Here is an 18,864-nt window from a genome sequence, read left to right as displayed (position 1 = left end):
TGCACCACAAAAATCAAGTGGAGAACACATTTTTCAGTCCAAGACGAAGTGGTTCGTAGGACTAACAACAATCTATAATAGGCCTATAATGTACATCCCAGGAAACGCCAGCAGTAATTTCACAGGACAAACTCTAAACCAGAGGAACCAAACAGGCCTAATTCAAAATACTATCCACTACATCTTAATATTCTAAAATAATGGATTATTCTAATATAAACTGAATGAAGTAGGCCTAAGCAAAATTTTGCAGAAAAGAAAAAAATAAGGGTTATTTATTTAGAAACGTGTCATTCGGGTCCCCCCCCCCCAATTAGAGCGTTATACAGTTTACAACATGACCAAGTCCAAAAAATTATGCCTCTGCATATAACCTGGCAGAGCCTCGAGCATGTGAACATTTGACATTTTCAAGATGTATTTACGGAGAAGAATGTTACTTATGCATACATGCTGCCATCTGTCGGGGGTTCGGTGCCAGTAAAGGCTTTACAAGAAGTACTGGTCATACAGGTCAGTATTACTCTGAGGGGTGTTCTGTCTTAACTGGAGTGTTTAAGATGAACTGTGGTACTGATATATGATTGTTAAAATGCGTCACTGACAAACGGAGTTTATTTTAGATTTAATAAACACTCAGGTTTGATTAATGAATCCAGCACATGAATAAACTTAATTGTAATAGGCTACTTCAAGTTATGGTAAAATCGTACTTTCCCACTTTCTCTAATTTCCTCGTCATGGTTGCTCTTCTCTATCGTCAACCTGAGATTTTTAAAAAAAAACTTTCTATGGAAATGCATCTGCGATTATAGTGGCAAGCCATGAATTCTCTTATTATAGATGTTTCACTTTTTCAACGAGGAACACGTGTTTTGTGACCTGACAGCGGAATAGACCTCCTCAGGTCCTGGCAGTCACCTAAAACTTTTTTTTCGTATTTTAAGTTCACGACATCCGTATTTAGGCAAATGAATGTGAATGTGTGTCGGAAGTGTGAGACATCTGTATATAAATGAACACTTCAGTTGCCTTCCGTTTGGAGGATATTCCTGTAGACTTTTTGTTTGTTGTGCACAATTATTTAAGGATCTCGGGATTGCCTGCCGAGTTTCGGGTTGCAGCGTTTGAGATCACTAGAAGGCGGACGGAAACCTGCAAATTACAGAAGTTATTCACAAACCAGTAAGTCAAGCTGCATTTTGTAGTACAATGCTGTAAATACTATTTGTTTTTACGTTTGGTAACCCAACATTTAACTGGCTCAGAAAATTATTTTTCTGGGCTTAGCATATAGATAACAAACTATTCTTCATTATACATCCATGGTAGTGTTCAGATTCCCAGTTTAGTTTGTTTACGGGCAGGTAGGTCTTAACTGTCAGACACCCATGTCTGACCGCTCTAACTAGATGCAAGTCTAGAGATTGAGACGAAAACGTCGGCTGGTTGTTGAAATCGTTACATATGTTTTACAGTATATACAGACAAATGGTAGTATTTTATGCATTCCATGGGGAAATTCCGTGTAGTACTGCGTAGGTAATTGCCCCTCCAGTATATAATCGGATGCTTTTTCTGCCCTGCAACAGGTGAAGTAGTGTTCGTGCTACCCGAGGTCTGAAGTTCATTGGGAAGGAGAAAGGCCCGCCATGAGGAGCCGGAGTAACTCCGGAGTCAAACTTGACAATTATGTTCGGATTGTACAACAAACCATCCTTCGCTACCAAGTGAGCCCTGTCCCACTTCTACAGTGAAACAAATGCAGAAACCAAACAGTATCTTCATATAGTTTAATTTGCACGGTGCCATGTCTTAGCTTCCAAGAAGATTAACTACTACAAAACAGTCTGCAATTTGATGCCTTGAGACGGGATCAAGTCACAGCATTTGTACCAGCTGAGGGTCTCTTACCTTGCTAGGAATAGGCAGTGAAAGTCACACACATGCCAACGTATTTAAATCACCAGCTGAGTGACACATGCACTGCCCCTGACACGTCTGTGGTCAGCCGGACCCACTAATAACATGCTTGTGCAGATTCTGACATGCTGTTAATCGCTAACGCCAGTGGACAAAGAAATTCACGGAATGAGTAGAAAGCTGTATAACCCTAAAACACAAGGACTAACCACGATGACAGTCTTGACAGAGAGCGCCCCCCCATTTTTCTTCTTCACAGGACCCAGTGACGGGGCTGCTGCCAGCCAGTACGGAGCAGCCGGATGCCTGGGTGCGGGACAACGTGTACAGCATCCTGGCGGTTTGGGCCCTGAGCCTGGCGTATCGCAAGAACGCTGACCGCGATGAGGACAAGGCTAAGGCCTACGAACTGGAGCAGGTGGGCTCCCGAAATACCCCCCATGGGGGGGAAATTGTTACAAGGCGAATGTTTTGTTGCCACATGGGGGCGCCTTTTAGCCTGTTCAATCGCTGTGCGTTTACCAGGTACCTGTGTTTCAGTGCGTGTGAGAGAGTACCATGTGAAACGTTTTGTGGGTGTGCTATGGCTCCCAGTTTCATCCAGATTTCTGTTTTTTCTCTAGAGTGTTGTCAAGCTCATGCGGGGAATCCTCCAGTGCATGTTGAGGCAGGTGAGTCAGTCTTCATGAGGGGCCACCACTGACCAGTGTTAAGGATGAGAGGACTGAGGGTGATATGTTTTTGTAGATGACTCTACTTGACTTTAGGCAATTTTGGGGGCTTAAGGCAGCTCATTGGCTGCCATCTTCCAGTAATGCTGAACCATGTAGCATGTTTTAAAACATGCATCCAGAATCTTGGTGTCAAGTCACCTTCCATATAGGAGCACACCCAGAACACAGTGTTATGTTTTAAGAGCAGGGACCAATAAAGACTCAGCAGAAAGCTGGAGTGAATCCTGGGGTTTATATTGGTTGGCCAGAGTTTGTGCATGATTCATAATTTGACTGATTTGAAAAGTATGCAGGGCAGTACCACCCTGCATCCAATAAACACTTTGCTGGGCACACAGCCAACTGGCTAACATGCTGAGTCTTGTGAGTCTTGTGAGTCTTGTGAGTCTTGTGAGTCTTGTGAGTCTTGTGAGTCTTGTGAGTCTTGTGAGTGTGTGCTATCAGCCATCTCTGATGAAAGGGTCACCAACCAGGTCCTCACTTCATCAAAGAAAAAATCCTTGTTCCTCAAAGCATTTTTTTTTTGTGTTTCCCAGATCGACAAAGTGGAGCGTTTCAAGTATAGTAAGAGCACCATTGACAGCCTCCATGCCAAGTACAATACACGAACCTGTGCCACAGTAGTAGGGGACCAAGATTGGGGACACCTGCAGGTGGATGCTACATCCCTGTTCCTCCTTTACCTGGCACAGATGACTGCCTCAGGTACCAAAGAATGCCCCATCAATGTCCCATCAATGCCCCATCAATGCCCCATCCGCTTGTTCGCCCTGCTCTCTGCTGACAGCTGGCTGATGGGGAAGTGCTGACTAGCTGGTGTTTCATTGCAGGCTTGCACATTGTGTACACTCAGGATGAAGTGGATGTGGTGCAGAACCTGATGTTCTACATTGAGACCGCATACAAAATTGCCGTAGGTGTTACCATATGTTTTGTTTGTTTATTTCTTTTCCAAGGAAAATATTGTAATACTCTTCCTGTTTTTGCACCTCGTCCAAGGGTATGGAATCGTCTGTCTGCTCATTCAGAAGTTTCTCTTTCTTTCTCTTCCTCTCTCAGGATTATGGTATGTGGGAACGAGGAGACAAGACTAATCAGGGCATCCCTGAGATCAATGCCAGCTCTATCGGCATGGCTAAGGTGATGTGAAAGCAGAAACGTCAGTCTTCCGTCCTCTTCTGTGGTTTGTTGTCATAAATGCCCGACTCCCAGGCCTTTTAGAGCGATTGCACCCAGAGGCCGGAAAACTCAATGAGAAGAATAAGCGTCACAATATAAGTGAGAGGCAGTAATCCAGGTTCCTGTACATTCACAGGCTGCGTTGGAAGCCTTGGATGAACTGAACCTGTTTGGTGCCAAGGGAGGCCCCGGATCTGTCGTCCATGCTTTTGCCGATGATATCCAACACTGTCAGGTAATGCCAAAAGGGTCTCCGCATCTTCACACAAGACCATGTAGACTCTGTGGATCCCTCTGTGCTCCAGGCACCTGCATGAATTGAAATGAACATAATCTGATTGCAGGGATATAGTCAAAAGCCCTCACATCTAGGTGTGACTGATGAGATTAGGCTAATCCTGTTCTCTGTGCCTTCTCTGCAGTCCATCTTGAACTCCATGCTACCAAGAGCATCTACCTCAAAGGAAGTGGATGCTGGCCTCCTTTCCATCATTTCCTACCCAGCCTTTGCAGTGGAGGACATCAACATTGTGAACATTACTAAAGAAGAGATCATCTCCAAGCTGCAGGTGAGGAGCTGTGCCCCGGCACGCATAACTGCAATTGGTTCAACCCAAGTGGATTGTGGGACACGTAGTTAAACTAATTGTCTCTGCTGCAGGGGCGCTATGGATGCTGCCGCTTTCTGAGAGATGGTCACAGAACTCCTAAAGAGGTAAGAAGTAATTAATGGGGAGGGTATCATATGGCTAAGTACAAGAACTTCTGCGCATAATTCCTAAGTGATCAATCGTGTGCCCCTGTGGGTCCAGGACTGAAATGTTTCTGCATTGTCTATTAGTGCCATAATTAGGATGGAGAAGCTTTGGTGTGGCAAGGTGTCTAAGTGATCACTTCCTTATATATATATATATATACCCTTCCCTTCAGGACCCAAATAGGCTCTATTATGAGTCAGCTGAGCTCAAGCTTTTTGAGAACATTGAGTGCGAGTGGCCTCTCTTTTGGACCTATCTCATCCTTGATGGGATCTTCATCAACAGTCCCGAGCAGGTGAGTGGGACTCTGGGAGTGTAACTCTTATGAGGGAGCGTTCTTGCATGGCAAATGTGTGGAACCTTGTCTGCACATTCAGGTTGAGGAATACAGGGAGGCCCTTGATGGGATTCTGATCAAGCAAAAGGACGGGATCCGTCTGCTGCCGGAGCTCTACAGCGTGCCCCCAGACCGTGTGAGTACTCAGATTCCACCCCGTTTAGCTGTACAGCAAGGCTGTGAAGTCCTCAGCTCTGGTTCTGTTGTCATAATTATATGTAAGGAACCAATGTAATTCAGGTATTAATTGAGCTGATTAAGCCAGAGTTTCATGCGAGTGTGCATTTGTTCATCTGCCTCTGCTGTCCTAAACAGGTAGATGAGGAGTATGTCAACCCGCACTCCGTGGAGAGGATTCCTATGGGGAAGTGTCCCCTGAAGTGGGGACAGTCCCTCTACGTCTTGGGTAACCTTCTGGCTGAGGTGAGCTATTTTTTTTTTTTTTATTTTAAAATTTAGTTTAAAATGCCACTTACCCTTAAAAAGCAGGAAGATGAGGAACGCAGGCGTTTCAGTTTGCATCCAGAGCTCAGGTGATGCTTCATGAACCTCAGCGGTTGAAAGGTTCCTCTCTGGGTTCCAGGGCTTCTTGGCTCCAGGGGAGATAGACCCCCTCAACCGGCGTTTCTCCACTATCCCCAAACCTGATGTTGTGGTGCAGGGTGAGTTCTCTGCATCATCTTTGATAGAAAGAAAAAGGTTAGATTGTGTATATTTGTTTAATACAATATAAATGATTTAGCACGCTAAAGGCAATGATATGTCATAATTGTTATCACAATAAAGTGGATTTCCATCTGAAAATAATTTTTCTCATCACTAGATGGTCTGTGTGTCCAAAGGATATTGATATATATTCCCCATAAATCACTTATATTTTGACTTATCACCAAGATGTGTTTCTTAGTGAATCTAAAGCAAACTTTGTGTGTTCATGTTGTTGGTAATGTCACCGGTTTGTCTGACATCAGACGTGAAACACTAGCCTTTGGTGCCTCATGAAGGTGATATGTTTCCAGTGTCAATCTTGGCAGAGACTGAGGAGATCAAGCAGCTGCTGAAGAAGCATGGGTTTGATGTTGAAAGTGTGGCAGACATCCACCCAATCCGAGTGCAGCCCTCAAGAGTTTTGAGTCACATCTATGCCCGACTAGGTAAAAATCTTGGAACAGTAATGTATTGATATTGCTTGTCCCATGATTTAGTATTCCATCTATATTGTGGGTTCTGAGCTAAATTGTCTTCGTTTTAAACTTTCCCTTGATGGGTGATTGAGTTTTATTATATTACCAGCAGGGCTGCTTTGCTTTGACTATATCTGTACTGATGTGATCAAGCCCAGGGATGTGGATGATGCAGTCTAGTTAAATCATCTTCTAAAATTTGGGTGTAATGTTGCTCTGATTGATCGATGATTCAGTGAAAATGATGAAAGAATGAGTTTTAACAGATGAAGTGATTGACACATCACAGCACACAGCAAAGAAATGTATCCTCTGTACTTAACCCATATGTGACATCATAACATAGCAGTGGGCATCTAATTCAGTGCTTTGGGGCAGTACCTTGCTCAGGGTACCTCAGTGGAACCTTGCTGGTTGGGGATTTGTATCCACAACCTTTCAATCACAAGTGAGCTTCTCTAACCATTAGGGCACCACTGCCTACGCAATTAGGTTACAGTTAGGTCTTATCATACCCTGCAATTGGATTGCTCTGCTCTGAGTAATGGTGTTTTGATCTAAAATAATTTTGTACATTTCTCACAGGCCGTAACCCGAGACTAGGTCTAACAGGAAGACCATACCGGCGTATCGGTGTACTGGGTACCTCAAAATTCTACTTGATTCGCAACACGATCTTCTCCTTCACTCCCCAGGTGAGAACAGCCTGCTCTCAGGATTAGAACAGCTGGACTTTTCATTGAGTAACTCATTCATAAATGCTTTGCCTGGTTACTGGTGAACAGGTAAAGGGCTATAGGTGCTTCTATGGTAGTTTAAATTATGTTACAACCTGAGTTTACTATAGGTGCTTTTCCACTGCCACCAAGAACCGAGCCATACCGCGAACTGGTGGTTCTCCATTGTAAAGAATGCGAGACGTATCCGAGCCGTAACCACGCCGATGTGGGCCTGCCTGCTAAAAGGTCTGAAAGCGTGACCAGACTGAGCTGGTTACGTCGCCACCACCTGATTGGTCGAAATGCATGGAGGTACCAATGTTCTGATTATCTAAAGGAAAAAGCGTATGTTCTATATATTATTCGTTAGTAGTAGTATCGCACATTGGGTTGTATTAATGCGTTCCTGAAAACTCGAAACGTGGAAATTTCTAACCTCCTACTTAAAAAATGACTGTAGAACAGCTGAACGCAAATTTATGCTGAACACTAATTCCGCATTTGACGCTTGCATATAACAGGGATTCTCACAGACGTGCTAGCAGAAATTAGAACATGGTAAAAATAAATGCACTAAGTAATTCATGATGTACACAATGTGAACGGTAAATAAGCATCTCTTGGGTTTTACGTCAGTCTTGCTTTCCAAACCTGACACCTTCACCAAGCTGACTCTTCTGCAGTGGAAAACCGAAGTGAGCTGGAACCGCACTGTAACTAGTCTCTCTGCGAGGTACAGCTTGGGTACGGGTCGGTTCCTGTATGCTAGTGGAATAGTTCCATATGTAAAACACATTTAATCAAAGATCTGTGAGAGCCTTTTTTTTGTATCAGCTAATAATGTCTCTCAGTCTTTGAGTTATTGAGCCTTACGACTGACTTTTAACTTTGACTCTCAAGTGATGTTACTTACTGTATCACTGAGGTCTCCAAAGGGTGGATTCTGACCCTTAAGAAACGGAAAGCCATTTTTATAAGTGTTAACCAAGTTTGTAAAGTTTGTTTAATAACCAAACGTTTCTCATTCTTTGTATCCAGTTTATCGATCACCATCAGTTTTACCTTGCGCTGGACAACCATATGATTGTGGAGATGCTGCGCACAGAAATCTCCTACCTTTCTTCCCGCTGGAGAATGACTGGTCGTCCCACGGTCACCGTTCCGATCTCCCAGACCATGCTGAGTGAGCGCCTGTCCTGTTGAAGCATGCACCAAATGTAACCAATGCATAATGCATTTTGGTTTAAAAACTAGCGGTGTGCATTGTGTTACGGGACCATAGAAAAGCTACAAGGAAATATTCTTGGACGCACCAAGCACACTGCATGCTAATATGCTTTTAGGGTCAGTTCTGAATATGCAAGCTTTCCTGATGGGTACGCTGCCTCATTGCTTGTGGTATGCCATGCATGATTCTGTCTGCTGCAGCGGAAGACCACTCGGACCTGGACCCTGCGGTTCTGGCCGCTCTGAAGAAGATGCAGGATGGCTACTATGGAGGTGCCAGGTATGGCCTAAAGAAACTCATGGCATGTCCTGAAAATATGGTACAGCAAGGCCTAACCTCATCATGGTCAGCCTTGGTCCAGAGAGGATTTCAATGTAAGAAATGTACAAAACAATCAAACACTAGCTGGATGTTATTTTGTCATACAATCATGACTCTGCTGAAGTACGTATGACCTGAGGTAGAACAAATAAGTCTGTCTTTCAGCTTTTCATGAAGCAGGGGGGAGGTTTTGCGCTGTCCCTGTGTCTGGATGTGCACGTTATCTGTCCTTGGACTTGCACACGCAGGATCCAGACAGGGAAGCTGTCCGAGTTCCTGACCACTTCCTGCTGTGCTCACCTGAGCTTCATGGACAGTGGTAAGAGGCATGAGGGCTCCAGCATTGATGAAGAAGATGACATCTCCTACTTTGCTGGTGGAGCTGTGCATGAGTTTCAGTTTGATGATGGTAAGGATGTTGTGGCTCATTATGCTGATGTTCTGGGACCCCAGTCTCTCTTTACCAGGATACTGTAACTTTTTAAGGATTCGTTACCATGATGTGTGTGTGTGTGTCTGTATTTAACTGCTCCTGCTATTAAATTAGTCTGGAAAGATGCCTATTACTTTGAAGGACCTGAATGCTATTTTTAAAAAATGGCTTTCCCAGAGTTAATTTGACATCAGACATCCTTTCTTCTCATACAAGACTCACCTCACTTCAAGATGTAGCCCATTTAAAACACTGATCCATGTTTCCAAAATGTGGTGTCCTGATCCCACTGCCCTTACCATCAATCCAAGAAGATGTGCTGGTGAATGCGGTTTGATATTGTAGCATCTTTTTGGCATGTTCAACTGGGCCCTTTTAATCTAATGTCCGATCATAAAGCCTCTCTTTTGTCGGATATAAATTCTTTTTTCGCGGCATGCCTCCTGACTGGGATTCACTTCCACATCAGGAGTGGCATGTGGATGAATAGCGGTGGGCAAAAGAAATCTCTAACATTCAAGTATCAAGATATTGGGCTTCAGAACAGCTTCAGTCCTTGAGATGATGTCGTACAAGTCCTGAACTGTGTGTCGTGGGATATTGGATTTTTTTTCCCCATGATGGAAAGCCTCCTGTACTTTGAGGGCGGAAGGTAGTATAAATCTACTTCACACTCCAGAACATCCCATAAAGGTTCATGAGGGAACAGCGTTTACGCCATAATATTCACTCGGTCGTGCAAAATGACCATGCAGAACAATCATCGGACCTAATGACTCCCACAAGATGGCTGCCTAACATAACATAACATAACATAACATTTAGCAGCAGACATTGTGGGTTGATGGCATTCTTTGGCTTTCTCAAAACCAATCCATCTGAATGTAAGAAAACGGAGGAAAGATGACTCATCGGACCATGTAACTTTTTCCCCCATTACCCAGAGGAACTGGTTTTGTGTTCCTTACCCCAGACTGTCATTATGTCTTGGCTTTAGTCTAGGAATTATCCTCTTAACAACCACTATTTCTCTGAGTTTGTGTGAGTTTTGCATATGTGGTCGTGATTTTTGAGGCTCTTCTCATTGATGCGTTAAATAATTTTGGTTTGGTTGCAGTTTTTGTGACTGCACTGGCAATTTGAGCCCCGACTGTTTGGCTTCTGTGGAACTTTGTGTGTGAATTGCTCGCTGTTGTCTTGGAAACTCCTCATATTGATTGTCAAACTTTTTTTCTAGCTGTCAGATACTGCTAACTGGCATTCAGCCTGGTATGACTCACCTTGCTTTTCCATGCTTGTGATTTACTTACTTCAGACTTTGTCCTTTTTATGTTCGTTTATGCCTGTTTTGTCCACCCCTGCAGGGGTTTTCGTCTTTTATTTAAAGAAATCAATTATGGATTTGCAGTGCCAAGAAAAGTATAGTAATAAAACAATTTTCCAATATTAAGTGGTTTAACTACGTAAGGCTGCCTGAGAACCAATATGGGTGATAAGCTGTGGCCCGTCTGTGTCCCTAGAGAATGATGACCTGGTGCAATACTTGGATCAACTGTTGGCAACCACTGCACCCAAGTCCAGCCTGAAGAGCAGCAAGGTCAAGGGGGGCCTGAGCAGATTCCGTGTGGCTGCAACCAAGACCAGGGAGATGGTATCACTAGTGCAGAAGGCCAAGGAGCTGAACATACAGAGTGAGCGGCCTGACATTGCTGCCAGCCATTGGTAGTGTCAGCTCTGTCCTTGCGACTGAGACTGGTGTCTGTCTCTCTGTAGATGTGCACATGTATCTCCCGACCAAGCTGTTCCGGTCTCGCCAACCCTCCCTGAACCTGACGCATACCTCAGGACCTCAGGACACCGTGGTGTGACTCCTGCTTCACCCATTAAATCGATCTGTTTTCTATCTGCCTGCACAAAGGGGAACAGTTCCCCTAAAATAAAGTCTGTTCTATAATTAAAAGGGTTCGATTTAAACACCATCTGCTTAATGTTCTGCATGTATGATATGGTAAATGAAGTGCTGATCCACACTGTTTGCCCAGGAGACACAGACTGCTCAGCTCTCTGAAGGGAACCTGCCCAGGGATGCAGCAGGGGACATAGACTACCAGGCCTTGGTGCAGCTGCTGAAGGACACAGACAACCTGCAAGATCAGGCTGACATCCTCTACATTCTCTATAAAGACAAGTGAGGCTCTGCTGTTCATTACTGAGGGTTTATTTGGCCAAATCTGCCTGCATTTGACAGGCGTGCACTGGTGTGAGCTATAACTGATGTTTCCAGTCAGTCTAACTACAGCACCTGCTATTGGCTGGGTTCTTTTTCTAGGCATCATGGGATGTGTCATTGACTGACTTACTGGAGTGGCTCAGTACTAGGGCTGTCACTATTGCTTATTGATATAATCAAGGAATCTACCAATTTAATCTGACGATTCATTGAGTAATCGTTTAGAATAGTATGTAATTATAATATACATTGCAATTGATGCATGCTCAGTCACATGGAAAATTAAGGCACTTCAAATCACCTAAGTTGCGTGTTTTTGGACAGTGGAAGGAAACTGCAGGATTCACGAAAAAGCCACGCGGGCACAGGCTGAAGATACAAACTCCCCACCCACACAAAGCGGGGGTGTGCAGGGACAGCACTGCCCACTGCAGCACTGTGCTGACCTGACAGGCTTTCATGATGTGCAATGTTGATATCGAGACGGCATTTCATGCACATGCAATTGTCACATCACAACGATCGCGATAGTCTGCTGTGATAGTTGCGCTACAACATTTTTACTCTGTCATTGGGAACCAAACTTTACAACTTTAATGGTGGACTCACTCATGGATCTTGTGGCGTGTTTGTGAGAAATTAAACAAAAATAATTGAAGAGGGGGGAAAGGAAACAAGAACTGCATGGTCATGAAAAGACATTTGTTTATGGAAATATTTTGTATTCCATAGAGATACGATATTGAGCAGAAGCAAATGATTTGTTGGCCCTGCTTTGTCTGCTGGCACAACCCCACACACCACTAACTTATTTTCCAGACGTGTTGTTAGATAAGTTCAATTTGGCTATATAATTAATTTTAACTCCTAATTAATCTCAAAAACTTCAAATATAGTTTGAACTTTTCAGTACCGTTCAGCCTTAAAATGACACATTAAAAAAATGAATTAAAACAAATTGGTTTTATGTACCGTATTATATACATAATGCAGGTAGGCAATGGGGCTAATCAGCAGTGATTATTTTGACGTACAGGAATTGTAAAAAGTACATTAAGCATAATAATTAAAGCCAACGTAATGATGCTAAGCTATGGCACATGCTAACATCCCATGATCGCGTGAGTCCGTCAGACTCGAATGTCGTCTTAACGTGAATTTGCACAGCAGTCATGCTGTACGGCTATTGAAGTTCTCCTTTGCAATACTGACGACTGCAGTTTCATTCACTTTGATGCTTTCGTTCTTCATTTGGATCCTCGTCGTTTTCCTTCCGCCATATTGCTGAGCAATCGATTACGGAAATTTTAATCTGTGCTTTTTATGAATTGAGTAATCATGACGGCTCTAGTTAGTTCTGGTGCTCTTCTGCTCTGGAATGTTCACCTGGCTGCTGCAAGAGCGCCTCCTACAGTCATGTAGGCCTCCAGAAGATGGGACCAATGGGACATGGTGGGTGATGGTTTGGCTTGGGGTGAACACTGAGGTTCTTAAGCAGAATACTGCTGTATTGAAGTGCTCTTTCATATTCCAGGGGCATGGACTGGGACACTGGCCTACATGACCAGGACCCCACGGTAAGGACCCTGCTGACTGACCTGTATCAGCGGGCAGGGGACCTGCGGCAGTGGGGCCTGGTGCGGATGATCTGTGGGATGCTGCGGAAGAAGGTAGAGGAGCTGGATGAGGTACGCAGGTCACCGCGCTCAGGTAGAATCTGGGTTTCCCTGAGAAGGATGCACACCATTGTTAAAACTAGTCTCTCAAGCAGACTCTAGTTAAATAAAATACAATATCGGTCGCCAGAAATGTATCCAGTGTGGTTTAGAATTTCTTACCAATTTATACTGATGTGTATTTTTCCATTAAACTCTGCTCAAGGGTACAGCAGATTGCCTCCTGAGATTTGAATTTTCTGCCCACCTAGTGCTGAAATGTTAATGCATGACTATAAAAAATTATTCTCCAAATATTACTTAATGTGACAGGTGGCGATGGGGATCGTGCTCGTTAGCAGAAGGTTCTGGCACCCTGAGTCCGTTGCCTAGGTCTCGCTCAGCAGACTGCTTTGGGAGATCCTGAATTTTGGGTGGGTGGAGAATGTGTTTGGGTGCCAGTGAGTGGCTCATCGGTTGTGTTGGTCTGCAGGCCTGCTCAGACTTGCTGGCTCATCAGAAGCACCTGACTGTGGGGCTCCCCCCCGAACCTCGGGAGAAGACCATCTCCGCGTGAGTGGGGAAGCGGTGGGGCCTCACTGTGGTGTTACCACTACAGCAGTATTTCCCAGCTCAATCCTCAGGGACCCAAAGACAGTCCACATTTTTGCTCCCTCCCAGGGAGCAGAAATGTGGACTGTCTTTGGGTCGCTGAGGACTAGATTGGGAAACACTGCGCTAAAGGTATTAAAATCACCCAGTGCACCAGGAGCCTGAAAGACTGTTAGCCTAATTGCAGGATAATTGTATTTTTAAAAACTGTACATATTTTTATATTGTATATAATTGTATTTTTACACATTGCGTGATACCCTTTTATGCTTTTTGCACATGTACACTCAATTTTAAATATCATCTTTTTATCCTTTTGCCTCTATACTTTCATTTTACTGGTTGATTCCTTCTTTTATTGTAGTATATTGTTTTTGTTGTTTGCTTTTATTTTTGTTATTTTAGGGTCTGTTTAATCCTGTATGGTAAGGGCTATGCCTTAGTACTACAGTTTCCCTCAGAATAAAATTACATTTTATCCTTTCTTATCTTGTTACTAATTGTAAGCTAGTGAATTTCCCAAAGGACCTTCTGGGTTCATTCTGTATGTCTCTGTATTTATGCATTTCTCAGACTGGTCCTGGGGGGGCCCCTGACCATCTGGGGGAGTCCCCATGGACTTGAGAAACACTGCTGTATGTTTTCCACACAGGCCCCTGCCGCCCGACCAGCTGGCCAAGCTGATCGAAGAGGCCAGCGAGAACAACATCACGGTGGCCGTCCTCACTCAGGTAGCGGCCCGCCTCCCTGCCTCCCCGCCTCCCCCTTTGCTTACCCCGCCTACCTTTTGAGGTTAAAGTCAGCAGTCATGTCTGTCTGTCCCGCAGGAGATCATGGTCTTCCTGGCCATGAACATCCGCACGCAGCCCAGCCTCTTCAGCGAGATGTTCCGCCTCCGCATCGGCCTCATCATTCAGGTCATGGCCACGGAGCTGGCCCAGTCACTCAGCTGCTCGGGTCAGCACCCGACCACCCTGGGGGCTGGGTCTCCTGCCGAGCTGCAGTGTGACTCCATGCCTGACCCCTGAAACTATTATTCACTGATATCCTGAACCACAGTAAATGATTACACTGGCATACAAATGCAAAATACAGTAACTACACTGACACTGAGAAAAGGGTCTTCAAAGTGTTTGGAGTATCCACCTGCATGTCACATGGGTATGTAAATGATACTGTTTTCTTCAAAACCAGGCATAGTTTAACTAATATATTTAGTCTCAAGATAAAGCTGAGCCTAAGAGACCCAGCTTCAGTCATATCTCAGTTTTGATGAAATGTGCAGTTACAGTATTCTGCCATTGAATTGCAGTGTTTGTCTTCTGTTAAGTTCACCACATGGCCTCAGAAGTGCTGTACTGGTCGTCTTTTGTCAGTCTGATTTGACTGGTGGTCTGTATTCTGTCCGGGTCGGTCTGTCTTTAGGGGAGGAGGCCACAGAAAGCCTGATGAGTCTGAGCCCCTCTGACCTGAAGAACCTTCTCCACCACATCCTCAGCGGGAAGGAGTTTGGGGTGCAGAAGAGCGGTTGGTAAACTCTCTCTCTCCCTCTGGCTGATGGGGCAGACCCTCCATGGGGGGGGGGGGTGGAGGGCCCTGACCGCAGTGTGTGTCCTTGGGTCTGCAGTGCGCTCCGTGGATTCTGGCGTCAGCCCGGCCATCTCCATCCAGGAAGTGGGCAACGTGGGGGCCACCAAAAGCGAGCGGGTGGGGATCAGCAAGCTGAAGAGCGACATAAAGTTGGTACGGGCCCCCGCCTTCACCTTCCACTCTGACCTCCCACCTCCTCCACCGCTACCTCGTTGCTTGGGGTGTCGGTCTGCACCAGGATCTACAGGGTTTTGTTCAGTCGACTTTTAATTAGCATCTTCATCATTGGGTGATTAAGTGGTGAAAGAGAATAAATACAGCAAGTATGAATTGGTAATGAAAGTAGAGTAGTAAGAGTAAGGGGCAGGAACACAAACACTGTCACTTAATACTTCATTTTAGTAGCCTTTAAAAATATAGCAGGGTGTAGAGTAGACTTCTGACCTGAAGGTTGCTTGTTGTAGTTTCACATCTGCAATACCATAGAAACGGGCTCTTTACTAAATTAGTCCTGCAAAATATTCCACTGCACAAATGACTGTGGATAAATGTTGGATGTGAAGTACATGCCAGTCCGTGTGCGGGCTGTAGGGATGAATGGGGTGTGGGGTGTGCAGTGGGGGATTCAGAAGGGGCCGAACGGGCCACAGAGGAACCCTACGGAATGCCTCAGAGACCTGGGTCATGGTCGCACTTGACCTCAGTGAAACTCTCTGCCCCCTTCCAGATGGACGAACGCAGGGCGTCGCTGTCGGACCAGAATGAGGTGACGCGGTTTGGTGCTCTCTGGGCCGGTGGCTCGGTGTTAATCCTCCGACCCACTTGTAGTTTGTCAAAGTCTAGTATTTCCATATCCTGGATCATACTAGTTCTGGGGACCCGCTGTGCATGTTGGTTTCCATACCAAGCCAGCTGTCTAACAAATTTAACTTACTGGTGGCACCATTGTATGTCTGTTTTTAAATTAAAAAATAATAATCATAATAATACTGTAATTCCCCTTTAGTTTTATAAAAATGACATTAAATGGCCAAAGTAAGATTATTAAATTGTTGCGTTAATGGATTTGGGGAGGTAAACCTAATTATGCTCAGTTTACTATGTTCAGGACTTAATTTCTCATAATTGAGTTGTCACAGCTAAACTAAATGAAATACCTTCTTTGTACAATCCCCACCTCTTAATGAATTCCAGTGTTATTGCTTGTCAAATCACTGTCAACTGTCACTCAACAGCTCCGCCATGCCTAATTAAAAGGGGGTCACTGGATTGCTAGGTCGGCACGAGGGGGATAAAGTTTGGGAAACGAGATTTAGAAGAAACTGGTTATCTGGGCCTGGAATGTTTTCCTGAATATCACAAGTCTGTTAAACTAAAGGGTGGCAAGAAGCTTACTTTCTCTCTCTCGGAGAAAGGATCCAATCAGAAGTCAAGACTCTGGGGCTCTGCAGCAAACTCTAATGCTTGCTAATTAATTATTGCTAATTAATTATCATAACCTAATGCTAATCCCTTAATCTGGGTGATGCCTGGTTAGTGGTTCACCTGGCACTTTCCATCTTTTCTCGAGTGACCACAGAAGCAGCACTGAAGTTGATCTAATTCAAAAGTAGATCTTTGTGTAATTTTACTAAACCATTTACAGGGTATCCTAAAGTCGGGAGTCTAACCTCATTTTGAGCTTCCTTCCTTGCAGACCTTGACTCCACATTCACTGGACGTTGAGCGCATTGACTCTGGGGTATGTCCTGAAACAATCACCGGATAAAAGCTTTTAAGAAAGAAACCCCGAGGTTTCAAAGTAGGCTTGATGTGACATATTGACATCCGGTCCTGTCCTATGTTAAATAAAATGGGAGGATCTGCATCTTTTCCAGAGGTACAAACTCCCGTCAGTGGAGTCATTTGACACATCCCCAATATCTACGATGCCACGGGACAACCGGCAGGGTCAGTGGCTGCGTCGGAGACGCCTGGATGGGGCACTTAACAGGGTGCCAATTGGCTTCTACCAGAAGGTGTGGAAGATCCTGCAGAAGGTAAGCAGCAAGGTTTCCTTACAAAAATGTATCTTCCAAAAAAAAAATTTCCTCATGGGCGTTTTACTTGCACCAAAATGTTCTGAGGGCATAGGTATCTCAAAATAATTCATTATGTAGCTAATGATAGTCCATGCTACCTGCGGCAGCATAACAGGCTTGAAGGACTGACCTTGCTTGATGCACCTTTGTTTTGCAATCCTCTTGCTTTCCCGCAGTGCCATGGCCTATCCATTGAGGGGTTTGTCTTGCCATCATCAACCACACGTGAGGTGGGGCCTTCAGATTTTTTTTAGTATTTCAGCACAAATTATACACACTTCAGGGACTGTCCATCAGCGTTTAGTGTTTGAATATCGACTGCTGGGCCAGGACTCTAGTTCCCATCTCCTCCTTCCCAGATGACCCCTGGTGAGATCAAGTTTGCAGTGCACGTGGAGACTGTGTTGAACCGCGTGCCACAACCTGAGTACCGGCAGCTGCTGGTGGAGGCCATCCTGGTGCTCACCATGCTGGCAGAAATTGACATACCAAGTGTCGGCAGTATCATCCACGTGGAGAAGATTGTACACATTGCCAACGACATGTTTTATAAAGATCAGGTATGTGTTACGGTTTAATCTGCATTTTTTTTTCTCATATTTGGTTACATTTAAACACATTAGGTAAATTTTGAACCCATTTTGTAATTTTTTACAAAAGTATGTCAGCGTAGGTACCTTGCTGGAGGTTAGAAGTGGTAAGGCCATTCCTGGAATTCAAAGCACTCAGGTCTTGTTCCTTAATGAAGCTTTTTCTCATCAGTCTTCTGTCCCCTCATGCATTTCACAGAAAGACCTTGGGGCTGATGAAAGTCTTTTGGAGAAAGACCAGTCCAATGGGATCTGCAGGCTGCTATACGACAGCGCACCCAGTGGTCGCTTCGGCACCATGACGTATCTTGTCAGAGCTGTGGCCACCTACGTACAGGACTTTCTGCCCAGTGGTTCCTGTGCAATTCAGTGAAACGGGTTAACTAGTCAGGTCTCAGTCCTGAAAGAACTACTTTCAAGATGGAGGTTTGGTCAAGGTCTATGTGCCTCATCCAGACATTCTCTATGGAAATGGTGTTGTGGCTTGTTTTGTGTGCTGAGAAGCAAATCTACCTGATACAGAATTAAGTTAATTTTAATTATACATTATTTACTATCCCTAAAACTGGTAATAGAGAATGTTTTATAGTTCTGTTAATACAGGAAGTATGTCTTAAGCTGCAAATGGTACATGTTTTTATCCTTGTTTTGCAGAGGATTGTTTCAAGGAGTGAATAGAGATTTTATTATGTAGTTGTTGTTCAAGGTGATGTCACTAATACTTTGTTGTTCAAAAGCGTCTTTCCCCCCAACATAACATTTTAAAAACTCTTCTTTCATTGTGTAGACCTATTAATAATAGGTTAATGATTTAGAATTCAAAAGTGCATTCTGTTCACTTCTAACCAGTGCAATAAGGATAATTTAGAAAGATGTTACATACTGTAGGTGTATGTTTTCAAATGTAGTTATACAAGTCATTTGAAGTAAAGACCTAATTTAACATATTACTGCATTGTGATGTATGTGTTTTGTTTTAAATGGCCATTGGAAGATCATGGTAGATAATGTATTTTGAGTCGCTTCTTAATTTTCAGAAAAAACATTCTTACTCTTCTTTCTAACACCATTGTCTAGTTGTAAGGTCATTCAAGTTTCAAATAACTATGAGAACAGTCATTTTAATGTTCATGTTTGAAAGAAACTTTCTGTAATGCAAACAAAATAAAATCTGATCTGCTTTGTTCATTACCCCACTGTAGCCAGCAGCAGCTGCTAACCAACATTTTTTAGTGAAGCATCTCCAGTTTACCCCCCCCCCCCCAGTATAATTTCAGACCTGGTCATATA

At 44.2% G+C, this 18,864-nt stretch overlaps 1 protein-coding gene across 5 annotated transcripts; it reads left to right on the top strand.

The window, feature by feature from the left end:
• The first annotated feature begins 487 nt into the window (after positions 1–487).
• On the top strand, positions 488–18,765 carry phka1a (phosphorylase kinase, alpha 1a (muscle)). 5 transcript variants are annotated; one of them, XM_072717600.1, is made up of 35 exons: positions 488–513; positions 1,090–1,185; positions 1,593–1,730; positions 2,183–2,341; positions 2,547–2,594; positions 3,194–3,362; positions 3,488–3,570; positions 3,717–3,797; positions 3,973–4,071; positions 4,259–4,405; positions 4,498–4,551; positions 4,767–4,889; positions 4,972–5,067; positions 5,247–5,354; positions 5,515–5,593; positions 5,951–6,085; positions 6,701–6,810; positions 7,873–8,017; positions 8,263–8,341; positions 8,632–8,792; positions 10,337–10,507; positions 10,590–10,678; positions 10,859–11,004; positions 12,581–12,734; positions 13,195–13,274; positions 13,966–14,044; positions 14,141–14,270; positions 14,739–14,840; positions 14,941–15,056; positions 15,631–15,669; positions 16,600–16,644; positions 16,781–16,942; positions 17,161–17,214; positions 17,344–17,544; positions 17,774–18,765. In XM_072717600.1, exons 3-35 carry the CDS (start codon positions 1,653–1,655, stop codon positions 17,945–17,947), a joined length of 3,696 nt encoding a protein of 1,231 aa, XP_072573701.1. In that variant the 5' UTR covers positions 488–513; positions 1,090–1,185; positions 1,593–1,652; the 3' UTR covers positions 17,948–18,765. The 5 variants fall into 5 exon arrangements, with proteins under 5 accessions (XP_072573701.1, XP_023653364.1, XP_023653362.1 ...); XM_023797596.2 differs by lacking the exon at positions 488–513 and having other exon boundaries at positions 812–1,185; positions 8,632–8,702; XM_023797594.2 differs by lacking the exon at positions 488–513 and having other exon boundaries at positions 849–1,185.
• The last annotated feature ends 99 nt before the right edge of the window (positions 18,766–18,864 follow it).

This window comes from Paramormyrops kingsleyae, chromosome 10, assembly GCF_048594095.1.
Source record: "Paramormyrops kingsleyae isolate MSU_618 chromosome 10, PKINGS_0.4, whole genome shotgun sequence".
NCBI lineage: Eukaryota > Metazoa > Chordata > Actinopteri > Osteoglossiformes > Mormyridae > Paramormyrops > Paramormyrops kingsleyae.
Note: the sequence above shows the minus strand (reverse complement) of the source record. Positions and strands in the feature narration are given on the sequence as shown.

Excerpts from the sequence above, each read along its gene's own strand:
- phka1a (XM_072717600.1), top strand. The coding sequence starts at position 1,653 with ATGAGGAGCCGGAGTAACTCCGGAGTCAAACTTGACAATTATGTTCGG. Across the intron at positions 2,595-3,193 it reads TCCAGTGCATGTTGAGGCAG|ATCGACAAAGTGGAGCGTTT; the intron begins GTGAGTCAGTCT and ends TGTGTTTCCCAG. Across the intron at positions 11,005-12,580 it reads TACATTCTCTATAAAGACAA|GGGCATGGACTGGGACACTG; the intron begins GTGAGGCTCTGC and ends TTCATATTCCAG.